The sequence below is a fragment of the Trichechus manatus genome, unplaced genomic scaffold (genome assembly GCF_000243295.1).
Source record: "Trichechus manatus latirostris isolate Lorelei unplaced genomic scaffold, TriManLat1.0 scaffold00278, whole genome shotgun sequence".
NCBI lineage: Eukaryota > Metazoa > Chordata > Mammalia > Sirenia > Trichechidae > Trichechus > Trichechus manatus.
In genome coordinates, this window is record NW_004444214.1 from 1118399 (window position 1) to 1134885 (window position 16487).

The 16487-nt window shown below is 38.8% G+C and overlaps 1 protein-coding gene across 1 annotated transcript in view; it reads right to left on the reverse strand.

Annotated features, from left to right (window-relative positions):
* Positions 1–6875: 6875 nt before the first annotated feature.
* SOCS6 (suppressor of cytokine signaling 6) overlaps positions 6876–16487 on the reverse strand; it is a 32236-nt gene continuing 22624 nt past the window's right edge. The window contains exon 2 of the mRNA XM_004390039.3: positions 6876–9425. Coding sequence (XP_004390096.1) covers positions 7693–9300 — 1608 coding nt within the window. The 5' untranslated portion in view covers positions 9301–9425 and the 3' untranslated portion in view covers positions 6876–7692. The remainder of the gene's footprint in view (positions 9426–16487) is intronic.

Consider the following 16487-nt stretch of genomic DNA (forward strand, 5'->3'; position numbering starts at 1 on the left):
CAGGCCTTGAGTCACCATGTTCAGCGTCTTGCCTCATTGCAAAGATAAGGACTAGTCTCAGCTCCCTACAGAAGACTTCATTTTCATTAGGGAAGTTCTATCTTTTCTTTATTGAGGCTATAAAAATGCACAATAAGACTTACATTTTATAAAGTGACCACCACTTGGTCACTCTGAATTTTATTTAATATGCTATTACTCCAGTATCATGTTTTTTCCTTTGCTCTGAAGTTCAATGATTGACTGTTGAATACAATAAATATTCATTGGACATCTTTTATGTTACTGGAACCATTCTAGGGATATTTAACTGAACAAAATGCCTGACTTCTTAGAGTTTACATTTTAGTGGGGGAGGGCATGGATGGGGAGGGAGACAATAAACATGTAAACAAGTATGTAGTTTTCAGATGGTGACTTCCATTTCTGGCCATGACCAACTATCTTGTATCTGATTAACCATCCTACTAAATCCAACTACATATAAAACACGAAGAAGGCAGTGAAGCACAACCCACTCAGGCAGGACTTGACGGGCTATAATCCCCAAGAGAGGAAAACACAGGAGATAGCCTCCACACGTTTACCCTGGCTTTTCCCCTCAGCACATTTTCCCAAATGCAGCACAAAGGAAATGAGTCCAGGATGAATGTGGAAGTCTTGTTGGGTAAGGAGAAAGAGGTCAGCGTTTGGAGCTGTCAAAGGATCTTGAAGGGCAAAATCCTTAAAAGAAGGGAATCACAGAGAAAGAGCTCAAAGATCTCCCTACAAATGCCCCTCAAGTCATTACCTGATTCAAAATTTTCATGCACAGGCAAGACTCAGGGACCCTGGCAGATAATAGCAGCTGGGAGGCTAAAGAGTCAAACAGAGGCTTAGAAGTGCTGGGGAGGCAGAGGCTGGAGTTTATACTGTGTTGGATAGTGTCCCCCCAAAATTCATATCCTTCCTGGAAGTCCAGAATGTGGCCATATTTAGTTAACATAAGTTCATACTGGAGTAGGGTGGGTCCTTAATCCAATATGGCTGGTGCCTTTGTAAGAGAAGAGACACAAAACATCATGTGATGACAGAGGAAGGTTGGGATGATACAGCCACGGAATGCCAAAGATTGCTGCCAACACCCGAAGCTAAAGGAAAGGCATGGAGCCTTCAGAGAGAGTATCGTTCTGCAGACACCCTGATTTGGACTTCAAGCCTCCAGAGCTGTGACAGAATTTTCTGTTGTTTTAAGCCATCCAGTCTGTGGTACTTTGTTATGGCAGGCCCAGGAAACTAATACAGAGTTCAAGATGCAGTGGTCTCGGTAAACACTCGAGGCTTTCTTTAACTGAAACAGCAGAGAAGCCAAACCGTAAGAGCAAGAGCTATGCCCTAAGAGTAAGGGGAAAAACTTAAACAGGCCAGATCTAACAATGCTTGCAATCAAGTCTCAAAAGGATCAACTTTTGCCAGTACTCCAGCTGCCTTTCAAGAAAAAAAAAAAAACAAAAAACTTAACCCTCTTTGGAGGAAGGTAATAACAGCGTAAAGCTTCTGAGATGATTCATTCACAATGGCTGGTATTCAATCAAAAATTACAAGTAACACTAAAAAACAGAGCCAGAGACCCCAACAAGAAATAGGGAATGTTTTGACAGTAGAAATGGACCCAGAAGAAAGTGGAAAGACAACCTACAAAATGGGAGAAAATATTACAAACAAAAAAAACCTAGATTGAAGGTTAAAACAGCAGACAATAAGGAGCTAAACCTGTTGCCATCTAATCAATTCCGACACAGAGCAACCTGTATTGCGTTAGGCAAATCTGCTGCAAAAGACCTCTTCAAAGTGTTAAAAAGCAAAGATGTCACTTTGAGGACTAAGGTGTGCCTGACCCAGGCCATGGTGTTTTCAATCACCTCATATGCATGCGAAAGCTGGACAGTGAGTAAGGAAGACTGAATAATTGATGTCTTTGAATTACGGTATTGGTGAAGAATACTGTCAGAACGAACACATCTGTCTTGGAGGAAGAAGTACAGCCAGAATGCTCCATAGAAGTGACAAATGGCGAGACTTCGTCTTGCTTACTTTGGACATGGTATCAGGAGGGACCAGAACCTGGAGAAGGACATCATGCTTGGTAGAGGGTCAGCAAACAAGAGGAAGACCTTCAATGAGATGGACTGACAGTGGCTACAACAATGGGCTCAACAATGGCCACAATAATGGGTACTTTGTTACGGCAGCCACAGGAAACTACTAGAGTTCAAGATGCAGTTCAACGCAGCAACAATTGTAAGGATGGCACAGGACTGGGCAACGTTTCGTTCTGTTGTACGTAGGGTCACTATGGGTTGGACCTGACTCGATGGCACCTAGCAACAAGGAGCTAAATTCATATGGATCACAAGTTAAAATATTTTTTATTCAGAATGCTGAAAGTCTAGGAAAAACCTAAGTTAATCAAAGTAAAACCTGTGAGTTTTTTTTAAAAAAAAAGTTAAGAATTTAAAGGTGGAGGTGGCAGGGAGTCAACTTGTCTCTGGTCGGCACAAGGCTGCACTACGGAGGTTCTGAGGTAGCCTGTGTTGTCAATCAATTGCCGCCACTGCAGCAGCTTTTCATCTTCCAGGAGGCTAGAGTTCTCCTCTGCTCCCTTCCCTCCCGAGTGTTGGTTTCAGAGCCACAAGCTTATAAACCTACAAGGAACTCAGCCCGGAGGCCAACTTCCCTATTCCTCTGTCTCATGGAGCAAATAAAGGAAGGTATGCTTAAAAAATTGGCAAGTACAATGAAAATTAAAAGGAAGGGGTCGATGAGAACGAAACAATAGCCTCGTTTAAAAAAGGAAAAATTGGTTTACCAAGCTATAAACCAAAAAAAAAAAAAAAAAACCAAACTTGTAAAATCTATTCTTTTATACAATTTGAGGCCTGACCATTTTCTTCTCAAAATTCTGTATTTCATTAGCACCATCATAAGCAAAGACTGACACTAAAGTCAGTGTGGTTCATTGATACCAGCTCTGGAAAATGTGGTTAGAACTTCACGTTATTTAAATTCTATTAATGTCAAAATTTGTGATATATTCTGAACAGTCAGGTTAAAATTCATCTTTTAATTAGCTATTTTTTTAAAAAAGGATTTGTTAAAAATAGAAAATTTCAAAAAGAATGTTTAACCTAACATGATGTTTAAGAATTTTAAAGGCATACATCTAAATGCAGTGGATATAATTAGAATTCTTTCTTATCTATGAAGACATTTCTCAATGACCTCTACACAGACGCACTTTGATGGCCCGGTTCTATTTCCACCAGATCTGAATAGAGGATATGTCTTTAAACATACCACAACCCAAACATTGCATCAGTGCAGGTTAACCTTTAGTGAGATTTCATTACTGTATTGATTTAAATTAGTCTGTTTATGAGACGTTCCACCAACTCACTCCATCCTTTATGCTAAAGGCTTCAGAATATTAGCAACAGGGACTGTATTCCTCATTTGATGTCTCCCGTGAGTTAATACAAAAAAATCGCAGTGACACCACTCCTCCTTTTACTAAAAGTTGCTGCCCGCCCCCTCCGTTCTTGGCCCAGGTCATTGGACACCCAGAAATTACCTAGCTGATCCTACACTAATTAAAACTTGAGCCCTGGTAGCACAGTGGTTAAGCGCTTGGCTGCTAACCGAAAGGCTGGGGGTTCAAACCCACCTGCCGCTCCCCAGGAGAGCGATGTGGCAGTCTGCTGCCATGAAGATTTACAGCATTGGAAACCACTCTGCTTCACGGTATTAAATAAGACTACTAGGCAGGCTTTGTGAACTAAATTTTTATTTACATTGTATCTAGAAGCAGATACATAAATTCTTAAACAATTTCCAAAAATGTGCAAGAAATTACTATAATTTGTTTACAAATCAAAACACATATTAAAATCAATGGACTTTGGATCATTCACACTGTGGTGTTCCCGGTACAAATGGTACACACCTGATTTGAAACACAGAAAAAGTGTAAACTACAGCAATCTGGATTGCAAGTGTTAATTTCATGGCACTCCGACATGACTATAAAACTTCTTTAACCCGATATGTATAATTAATTACGAAATTCTGTAAGAATTCTTTTATCACCTCGGGATGTAGAGTTTGGAACTTTTCAGAAACAGCAACTACCAGGTTATGATTAATAAAAATAATGTTTATAAAACCTTCTTTACAGGATTAAAAAAGTATTAAAAGAAACCATATTTGTGATTACTAGAGTATCAATACTTTTAGAATTTTTAAGTTACTTATGGAACTGGTGATTGTTCCTTATTACCGTATTCAACAAAACTCTCTGTTGCTGGTAGTGTGATCTCATTTTCAAATTAAGAATTCACATTCAATGAAAAGCAATTAAGATTCAAATGAAAAATTTTTGAATCATAAAGCAATACCTCTCATCATTATCGTGCCAAATGTACAATAATTTAACATTGGCATTTCTGAAAGCATTGTTAATATTTAGACTTGTAGGACTAGTAGAGACATTACATATAACCTAGTTAAGATTTTAGTAACTTATTCTGTTTCATTAATACTTGCTCAGAAATTATAATGTATACTTTGTATTTTATTTACTATATGCCAATGATTTAGCTTTTTGGCACATTATTTTCTTTAAGAGCAAGATGGTTGTTCTGTGTAGGTGGTTTCCTTTAAAACTATTTTTAGTTCTGTGATCATTTCCTGTGATAAGTATTTTTGACCTTCTAAGATTTCAGATTATTGCACCAAATAGAGTTTTCCTTAGACAGAAAGAGAAACAGTAAGAGAGAGATTTATCAAGTACTTTCTACAGCTTTCTTACTATTTGTAAAAATGTGTAATAGTATCCCAAGTAAGCCTGAAAATAGCTTCTGGCCTCCATTGTGTTTTATAATGAAACATTTGGGGAAAAAAAAAAACGAAACTCTGATCCATTTATTATGAGAAATTGATTCAGCTTTCCTGTTTTCTTTTTCCTTGCCTTGAGTTCAGATTTTTTAGACGCACATATTTAAAAATCATAGGTTGTGTCCATATGTCATCTAAGTCACCATTCAGTAGAATTCAAAACTTTAATCAAATTGTATCTAGACCAAACTACAAGATGAAGACAAACTCTGTTTTTCCCCTTCCATTTTTAACCAGACTGTTCTAACATCCTGTACAGCCAATCTTTCACACTGTGTTGTGCTATCTATGCCAAATGGATCTCTCTATACAAAAGCAGAAAATACTGCAATATTCTTCTCTGTTTTTAAATTTAATTAATTAATTTGATTTTTACCAATATACTATCAGAACCTAACAACTTCAAATTGGATTATAACAAGGCATACTTAAGTATTTTATATTATGGATATACAAAAGCACATCAAAAATTGGCTTTCTGAATTAGAACAGTATCAAGACTTGCCCTCCAAAAATGCACAAAACATAAATTTAAAAACTTTTAGATGAAAACCAGAATAATCTTGACACTAAATGGCTCGATGTTAGACATATGGCATCATGAGGAAAACACGGGGAACAGGCTATGTCCACATGATAAAGCAGGGTTCCGGGCAGCCCAAAGACCTCTGTGCACCACGATTTCACAAAGAGTACATGTAAATGCTTCTAGAAACGTGGATAAGCCATGTCAACACTTATTAATACACAGTGACTCTCTGACAATACCTGCCATCTAATATAGATGCACAGGGACTTTTAACTCACCCTAGATATATCTTAAATTGTTTAAAAATAAATAGTTTTGCAAAAAAAATAGCTTAAATGTCTTGCATTAATTTGTAACAAGTTCACAACTCTGTAATAGTTCTTAATCCAAATAGCTTATAGTGAACATTTATATTATTACAGTATACTGCATATTCCATCTTACTAGGTGAAAACATATCAGAAAATCAAACAGGAGTCACCATAACAAGGTACAATCAACAGTCTACCAAAATTAAGTACCTTTTCCCCTTTAAGTCAAAATATCACAACACTATGGTGTTATGGCATTACACCTTTTCTTGATAATATGCAGTTCTGACCCTAAAAACAAACAGAGAAAAAAGTGGGGATACAGACATGTTTGAACAACAAAGACCCTTGTTTGAACTAAGACCTTGTTCTTGTGTTTAAATGGGGGTGGAGAGAGGAAAACCCCAAGTCACAAAGGAAGAAACATCTTCAATTACATGTTTCATCTGAAATGGTAACGTTTCTTTTAAAGCTGTGTAACTGGAAACATTTTCTGTACAGTGTAATCCCAAAATGCTATAAGACAGTATTGTGCAATGAATAAACACTCCATATTTCAACTAAAAGTATTGGGATAACCCCCACCACCACCATAATGACCAATTCAGAGAGAGGAAACGATTAACTAATGATCCCAAATTACTTGAGACTTAGCTAAATTAAAAATAAACCAAAACAAAAAACAAAAACTTTTTAAATGGCAGTATATTATGTTAGGCAATAAGACTTCCCTATATCTGATGTGGTTTTAGTATTTTCCTTGCATCATGCTCCACAATTTCCATAATCTTTCAACTAGAGTCGTTTTTTTATTGGGGGGGAGTTAGGCGGGGTTGAATCTAGCATATTTTAATAGTGACTACGAAAGGAATAATAGAAATTCAACTTAAAAACAATGCTTGCTTTTTATCCAAATCAAAACTTTATATAAACTTTAATGTTGTGAGATAACCCAGTTCGTTAATGAAAATTAGTTGTATAATCAAGTTCTACCCAAGAAAATGTTGACTAAGGCTAAATAAATCACAGATAAAACATTTTACCAAAGGAAAGTACAGATAACACACACACACAAAAAAAACTGCTATCACAGGAAACTATGATCAACTAGTATTTCTTTAATAAGAGCTGTAGTTCCACAGGTCTTTATGTTTATGCCAATTTGTACCAGAGTTTAATGACAGAAAAGGCAACAATTTCTAAAGGGTGGTATACATTTAAGAATTTTTAATGTAAGGCCATTTTTTAAAATAGACAAACTATAAGATGAAAATGAAAGCAACAGAAAAATACAACTTTTCACAACCAAAAAACTAGTACAACCTTAAAAATAATTTAGAAATGAGTGTTGTAAGACATGTTGCAGCTCTGCCTTCCGTTACCCAAAATGATGTCAATTCATAATTCTAAATAAATCTAAGGAATGAGATTACAAAATCATGTTCAGTGTACATGTAAATTCTGTGTTTTATCACACGGGTTTGCTTCTTCAACACTACCTTTTGAAAATGGGCCGTTTAAAGAGACAAAAATTTTCATTCTATAAGTTTTCATTCAACTTTACTTAGGGTTGAATACACATGAAATGTGCTTTTAATGCATAAAAATCACAGTGGATAGCAGCAAAGGACTTGGAGGGGGGATTAAGGAGAATCTGATCATTCACATTGTGATTATTCTGCACACTGAGGAAAGATAATTCACTTCTAAAACTTCCGGACTTCCCTTTTGAAAGAACCAAAATAAACCCAAGATACCTTGCCGACACTTCCCCACCTCTACACAAGCTGATGACTCTTCTACACAGAAAACTGAAATAGTTACGGCAGCACAAGATTTTGATAGCAATGAAAGTTTGTAAACGGTACTTCAATCTCTTTTTCTTGTTCCCAAAGTGCAATATGCAGGGTCCTCAATCTTTCAGTAGTGCTTCTCCTGCAGATAGTCCTTCATTTTGTTTGGCAAAGGCAGTTTCTGGATCAAGTCTATCCTGGTGTACTGCCGTATCACGAAACGGCACAGGTACTGCAGGGAGCGCACCTGCATGAACCGCGACACCGGGTTGGTCAGCCTGACCGGGTAGGTCGCAGAACCGGGCAACCGAGACCGCGAATAACAAAAAGCTCCATTTTCAGAGTCCCTGATTGAATGTTCGATGAGATCAACTATCGACGTGTGTCCTTCCACATCGGGCTGCTCGTAGAAGCTAAACCTTCCATTCGAGTGCTCAATCCTAGTGTGAAGTGTTTTGCCATGGGAGCGGAAGCTCAAGCTTAAAAGGTAACGGTCGTCAGAACTGTCCCGGACGAGAAAAGAGCCATCTGGCACGTTGGCTAGCTTCCCTTCTGCCTCCCAGCGAGTGATCGGTCCCCAGTACCATCCTTGTTTTGCAAGTTTTTTCAGCTCCTCAGTCAGGCTTGTCACCACCATAGGACCACTACTCTGTACTGAGTCATAGACTCTTGCCACCCCAGGAGCAGAGCTGGGATCGAAATTCAAATGACAGCGTACACTTTCAGATACATGGGCATCTGTCCCAGGGAGTCCGCTGAAGTTCCTTTGGATTTGATGATTCTGCATTGGAGGTAGCAATGGTGAGAGTGGGGGGACATCCTCGTGCCTCGCTCTGGGGCTCTGCAACAGGACTCCCGTGGTGCCAATCAACAAGCCGCTCACCGGCTGGTCCGCAAAGACATCTGGGGCTGCGCCCAGGTCCTGGTCTACCTGACTCTCGTCTTCGGGGAAAGAGCTCCCTCCCCCTGGAGGAGGGACTGCAGAGACTTCCATGGGGGAAGAGCTGTCCAGACAATAGCTCCGCGACCCTTCCAGGGGATACATCCCCTCATCTAAAGGCACAGTGTACTGGATGTAGTCCTGAGGCATGAGTCCAATAACTACAGGCACATGGTCGTCAAGGTGAAGATGCAGGTCCCCGTTCTGAGAGTCTGCGCTCTTCAGGGAGCTGGTCTGCTCCTGGCACACAGTTTCAGGCTGCAGGTCATGGAAATCCTTCCGGACCCCGTTCAGGGCTGGACTGGGACTAGAGGAGTGGACCAGGGCTTTGACCCTCACTTCCATCTTGATGCACGTCTCCTCGGAGTTCGTGGGCCGCAGAGGCCACGGGGTCGGGCTGTAGTGGTGATTGCGGAGAGAGGTCGACCGTATGGGCCTTTGGGCTCTCACGTCTTTAAACATGATCGGGGCTGAGGAGGAAGAGAAGGTGTCCTCATCGGCCGAGCTCCCGGAGGGTGCGCCACCCTTGCCTCTCTGCTTCTGTTTCGCAGAAAGTCGCCTTTTGAGCGTACCCATGAGGCTTTCACTTTTTGATCTAGTTTTTCCACTTTTTTCATCTTCACTGTTGATGTCACAGCTGGCCATATCTTTACCGTAGCAGCTACCAAATAAGGAATCATCTTTCCCAAAATCACTGGCAAGTGAAGGTTGTTGCACTACCATGAAATCAGTTTCCTCTTTACTTTTACTCAAGTTAAAAGATTTCCGGAAGGTTTTAAGACTAATTTTCTTCATTATGACTGGTCACCTAATCCAGGGGGATCAATTTCTCTCTGGGATATTGTCCCCGAACATCTGAAGAGGCTGCAATGCTGCATCTACGTACTTTTCCAGCTTCATTTAACCTCTGGAGCCATTTTCTGAAGGGGAAAAAAAAAAATCACATTAAAAAGTACTTCCACAAAAGTTTTATTATACTCACAGTTTTAATCCTTTAACTTCTGAACAATGACACCTGAGAGTTTTCTTAAGCATATAAGCTCTGTGAGGAAAGAGGACTTCTCTTCTACTGTCACCCAGTAGAGTGCTGCCTAATATATAACTGGCATTCAAAAATACTTGACGATGCTTAAAGAACAACCCCTAATCTGCTCTTTTCTTTTCACACCTTACTTATTGTTTTATCCTTAATATAACGGCCAGCGTCCATGTCTTTCCTAACTCTATCCTACACAGGCCCATGCCCATGGTCACCACTGATTCATGTGCTTCCCTTCCTCTGCCTACTCACTAGTCTACGTCCCAATAAATGGCAAAACACTCACGCAGAATAGAAGGCTGACACAAGTACAACTGGCAGAATCACAAGCATAGTCAACTCCTCAACAACTTAAACATATTTTAGAATATTTAAACATCTGTAAAAATGAATAAAAAAGAGCTCCATAATCTGATGAGTTATCTGGAGAAAGTCTAGACAATTTCCCTCTCTGCTCTTGAGTTCCACCACTTGTCTGTTAGTCGTACTGTGGTGGCTTGTGTGTAGCTGTGAATTTAGAAAGCTATGCCACTGGTATTTCACATACCAGCAGGGTCACCCATGGTGGACAGGCTTCAGTAGATCTTCCAGACTAAGACAGATCAGGAAGAAGGACCTGGCAATTTACTTCTGAAAAAGATTAGCCAGTGAAAACCTTATGGACAGCAATGGAACATTGTCTGATATACTGCCGGAAGATGAGCCACTCAGGCTGGAAGGCACTCAAAATACAACTGGAGGAGAACTGCTTCCTAAAAGCAGAGTCAACCTTAATGACACGAATGGAATACAGTTTTTCAGACCTTCGTTTGCTGATATGGCATGACTCAAAATGAGAGAAACAGCTGCAAACATCCATTAGTAACTGGAATATGGAATGTACGAAGTATGAATCTAGGAAAACTGGAAGCCATCAAAAATGAAATGGAATGTTTGAAGATCTATATCCTAAGCATTAATGAGCTGAAATGGATTGGTATTGACCATTTTGAATCAGACAATCATATGGTCTAGTAGGCCAGGAAAATAAATTGAAGAGGAACAGCATCACACTCATCTTCAAAAAGAAAATTTCAAGATTTATCCTGAAGCACAATGCTGTCAGTGATTATTCATATGCCCACAAGGAAAACCAGTAAATACAACTATTATTCAAATTTGCACACCATCTACTAATGCCAAAGATGAAGAAATTGAAGACTTTTACCAACTTCTGCAGTTTGAAATTGATCAAACAAGCAATTAAGATATATTGATAATTACTGGTGATTGGAATGCAAAAGTTGGAAACAGATAAGGATCAGTAGTTGTAAAACATGACCTTGGTGACAGAAACGATGCCAGAGATTGCATGATACAAGACCAACAACTTATTAATCAGAAATACCTCTATTCAACAACATAAGCAACAATTATACATGTGGACCTCACCAGATGAAATTACACAGGAATCAAATAGACTATATCTGTGGAGAGAAACTCAGTATTATCAGTTAAAACAGGCCAGGGGCTGACTGCAGAACACACCATCAATTGCTTATATACAAGTTCAAGCTGGAGCTGAAGAAAATTAAACAAGTCCACGAGAGCCAAAGTATGACCTTGAATATATATCCCACCTCAATTTTGAGACCATCTCAAGAACAGATTTGAAACACTGAACACTAGTGACTGAAGACTAGATGAACTGTGAGATGACATCAAGGACATTATACATGAAGAAGCAAAAGGTCATTAAAAAGACAAGAAAGAAAGAAAAGACAAAAATGGATGCCAGAAAAGACTCTGAAACTTGCTCTTGAATGTAGTGTAGCTAAAGCAAAAGGCAGAAATAACGAAGTAAAAGAGATGAACAGAAGATTTCAAAGAGCAGCTTGAGAAAACAAAGTAAAGTATTATAATGAAATGTGCAAAGACCTGGAGTAAGAAAACCAAAAGGGAAGAACATGCTCAGCATTTCTCTAGCTGAAAGAACTGAAGAAATAACTCAAGCTTCGAGTTGCAATACTGAAGGATTCTATGGGCAAAAAACTGAACAACACAGGAAGCATCAAAAGAAGATGGAAGGAATACAAAGTCACTGTATAAAAAAGAATTAGTCGACATTCAACCATGTCAAGAGGTAGCATATGATCAAGAACTGATGGTACTGAAGGAAGAAGTCCAAGCTATGTCAAAGACACTGGTGAAAAACAAAGCTCCAGGAATCAACAGAATACCAAATGAGATGTTTCAACAAATGGATGCAATGCCGGAAGCGTTCACTTGTCTATGCCAAGAAATTTGGGAGACAGCTACTGGCCAACTGACTGGAAGAGAACCATATTTGTGCCCATTCCAGAGAAAGGTGATCGAACAGAACAAGGAAATTATCAAACAATCTCATTAATAACATATGCAAGCAAAATTTTGCTAACGGTAATTCAAAAACGGCTGCAGCAGGACATCAACAGGGAGCTGCCAGAAATTCAAGCCAGATTCAGAAGAGGATCTAGAATGAGGTATATCATTGCTGACATCAGATGGATCTTGGCTGAAAGCAGAGAATACCAGAAAGATGTTTACCTGTGTTTTACTGACTACACAAAAGCATCTGACTGTGTGGATCATAACAAATGATGGATAACACTGAGAAAAATGGGAATTCCAGAACACAACTGTGCTCATGCAAAACCTATACACAGAACAAGAGGCAGTTATTCAAACAGAACAAAGCAATACTCTGTGGTTTAAAATACAAAAAGGTATGTGCCAGGCTGTGTCCTTTCACCATACTTATTCGATCTGTATGCTGAGCAAATAATTCAAGAATTTGGACTATATGAAGAAGAATATGGCATCAGGATTGGAGGAAGATTCATTAACAACCCGCAATATGTAGATGACACAACCCTGCTTGCTGAACGCAAAGAGGACTTGAAACACTTACTGATAAAGATCGAAGACTACAGCCTTCAGTATGGATTACACCTCAACATAAAGAAAACAAAAATCATCACAACTGGACCAATAAGCAACATCATGACAAACAGAGAAAAGACTGAAGTTGTCAAAGATTTCACTTTACTTGGATCCATAATCAACGCCCATGGAAAACAGTAGTCAAGAAATCAAATGATGCATTGCATTGGGCAAATCTGCTGCAAAAGACCTCTTTAAAGTGTTGAAAAGCAAAGATGTCCCCTTGAGGACTAAGGTACACCTGACCCTATCCACGATACTTTCAACTGCCTCATATGTGTGTAAAGCTGGACAATGAAAAAGAAAGACCAAGGAAGAATGGATGAATTTCAATTATGGCGTTAGAGGAGAATACTGAATATACCATGGACTGCCAGAAGAATGAATAAATCTGTCTTAGAAGAAATATAGCCAGAATGCTCCTTTGCAGCAAGGATGATGAGACTTCGTCTTGCTTACTTTATACATGTAATCAGGAAGGATCAGTCCCTGGAGAAGGACACCATGCTTGATAAAAGTAGAGGGCGAGCAAAAAAGAGGAAGACCCTCAACGAGATGGACTGACACGGTGGCTGCAACAGCAAGCTCAAATATACCTACTATTGTGAGGATGGCACAGGACAGAGAAACGTTTTGTTCTGTTATACATGGAGTCGCTATGAGTTGGAGTTGACTCCACGGCACCTAACAACAGCTCTTGAGTTCCTTGAGAATATGGTGATTCGCCTTCACATCCCAAGTCCCTAGGTACCATGCCTAGGAGAGGAGAGAGGAACTGAATGCTTGCAGGTTGAATAAAGTTCTTCCTATTATTATTCCTCCTCCTTTTTTGCAATTTCCCACGGCAAACTTTTTTTGTACACTGTTCCATTATTGAAACAATAGGATTTCAACTCAGTAAAGACTTTCTGGAAGTCATTTCAGAGGAAAAAAAATTGGTCTCATAAATTATATTAATTGGTTATAGTAATAATTCTTCAAAACATCCTATTTAAACTAGTCGTAATATTTTATTTCCTCTTCATGAAAATCTGCACATTACATGCTCATAGTCCTTCATAATCGTACTAAGTTTTCAAAATGTTTGAAAGTTGTTAGTTACAAATTCTACCACTACTAAATGATATTCCATACTAATATAATTTTATATGAGAAATGTATATATCATGGAAATATTTATAGAAATATTTGTAAATAAAGAAACCCTACCACATACAGAAGTTTACTCATGTATATATGGAAACTTAGCATATGGCAGAGGGCAAACCAACACGAAAAGTGCACTATTTAATAGCTGGTGCTGAGACAACTGGTTATATATGTGGGAAAAAAAATAAAACCAGATTTCACACCTCACACTATCAGCAAAAACAGATTACGGGTAGATTAAAGATCTAAGTATGAAAAGTAAAGTTTTGTTAGAACAAAATATAGAATATTTTTATATCTTTGAGATGGGGATGAATTTCTTAAAACAAGGCACAAAAAACATAAACAACACTTCAGCTCAAAAGACTCCACAAAGTGAGAACAGGGTCTAAGACCTCATCTGTTAATTTCTTTTGTGAAGCTAAGAAAAACATGACCACCTAACTATACCAACAGCTCTATTAACTGCTCATTAGGGAGAATTTTTAAGTACAATTCTTCATAATGGTAGAAATTGCACTTACTTGTCTTAACAGGCTGAAAATGGTGACCTGAAGACTAATAAAACCTGTGTGAAGTGTTAATTTTCCGGTTCATTAGCAATGAACCTAATCTTGTCCACCAAAAAAATGGGGGCATCAATTCACACTGAGAGTAAGAAGACTTAATTACTAGTAGCCTTAAAAACTAAAGGATGTGAATATAAAACAACACTTGTACCAACACGAGGGATATTGGAAAAAAAAAAAGTATTGTTGACAATAATAACTGACAATCAGCAAATTCTTGATAAACTGAATGTTTAGATCAGTATCCAGACTAGCCTGAATATGGTCTGTCTGGAGTGTCACCTCAACATTTCTCAAACCCAAGCACTTAAATCTACTTAGAACTTGATTTATAGGGTCAGGCCCAGCCAACCTTCCAGGAATGATGTAAAATGTCAGTAGTTCAGTTTTAATCCTAATTATGAAGGCTTTTTATTTTCCCACCTCTGTGCCTGGCTTATGTTATTCCCTGCTCCTGCTAATGTCCTCTTCCTAACTTGTGTGTGTTGTTTGTGCGTGTGTGTGTGTGTGTGTGTGTGTGTGTAGATTAGAAATCTCAGGATCCATAATGCAGGTAAATTCTGAAAAGTAGGGACAGAAGACAAAGTCATCTAGAGCATAGTATTATTGTAATTGTTAGGTGCCATCCAGTCGATTCCGACTAGAGCATGCAGCCACGTGGAAAGCAGGTCTTGAGTAAGAGGCTACGCTGCAGACCTGTAAGAAGGCCAAGAGTCCAATGTCGTGCCCACATACACTCTGGCCTTTCTCCAATCCCTCCCCAAACTGCACCGAGAATAAAACTCTTAAATGGCTTTCCATCTCATTTAGCAAACAAAAGCCTTTACAGGGGTCTCTTAGGCCCTGATACAAAGGCCTACAGACCCTGCGTGTTGTGATCCACTTTTCCCATTCCTCTCTGTTCTATTCTTGCACTACTCTTCCCATGCCCACCGGCACCTTAGAGACTTAATGCTGGCTGAAAATTTACACTCAGCTGATTCCCTTACTTCCTCCAAGTCTTTGCTCAATTGTCACCCTCTACATGAGGCCTACTCTGACCATGCTATTTTAAACTGCAACACACACCCTCAACTTTTAACCCCTTACCCTATTGTACTGTTTCTTCTAGCATTTTATGATTTATTATGTTCTTTGTCCTTCTCTCCCTCTTTACATTAAAGAATGTAAGGTTTACAAAGCAGGGATTCTTATTCTGCTTAATTCACTGATGTCTCCCAAGTGTCTAGAACTGTTCCAAGGGCAAAGAAAGTGTTCAGTTATTATTTTAGTAAATGAATTTTAGACATGCAAATCTAATCAGGTATGGCAATCAGATACCCTACCTTTCTACACCCTCGTGCTCCTCCCCCAGTAACAATTTCTCATTACTTAGGATAAAGTTACAAAATTCTTAACCTGGCTTCTAAGGTCCCACACTTACACTGTCTGGCCATTTCTTACTTGGTGATTTCTGCTCCATTCACACTGAAAGCGTTCATACTTACTTATTCCTGACTAACACGGGACTTTTTTTTAATGTACTGTCCTTTTGATTGGAAATATTCTTTGCATTCCCTTTAGATTAATTCCTTCAAATGCCAGCTCATTAGTCAATTCCTCAGGGAACTATTCCCTGCCCTTCCTGACTAGGTGAACTCCCTGTTACAGGATCTTAACATATCATATAGCTCTCCTGCCTAGAACTTGTACCTCAGACATATGCTTACATTTGTTTGTATAATTATTTGATTAATCTCTGTCACCCTAGCAGAGTATACACTTTACGAAAGCAAAGATCACATTGATTTTTTTTCCTCAACATTTTATTCTCAACACTTAGCGAGTACCTGGCCCAAAAAAGGCACTCAATAAATATTTGTTTTTGTTAACACTTAACTGAGATAAATAAGAACACTGGCTCCTCAGTGATAGGCTAATGAATGAAAAGAGAAAAACAGGAAAATGATAGCAAGGATGGAAAGGGCCAAAACCGAACAGGACTAATTTACAGTTTTGTCTGGGGCTAGTCTGGAGGATATCAGTACTCCTTAAGTGTTCTGTACAAGAAAATGTCTAGGATAGTGCTTCAGACAAAACTATGCCACAGTACACGTGAACATTTGATGCTGATGTCTATAACTGCCCTTATGGCAGAATCAGTATCTGAGTCTCAGGTGATAAGTATTCACATTTAAATCAATCAACTCCACTAAATTTAAGGTTCAAACGGTTCCACTCCTCACTATCCAGAAAGAAAGAGATTTACATCCACAGTAAAAGTA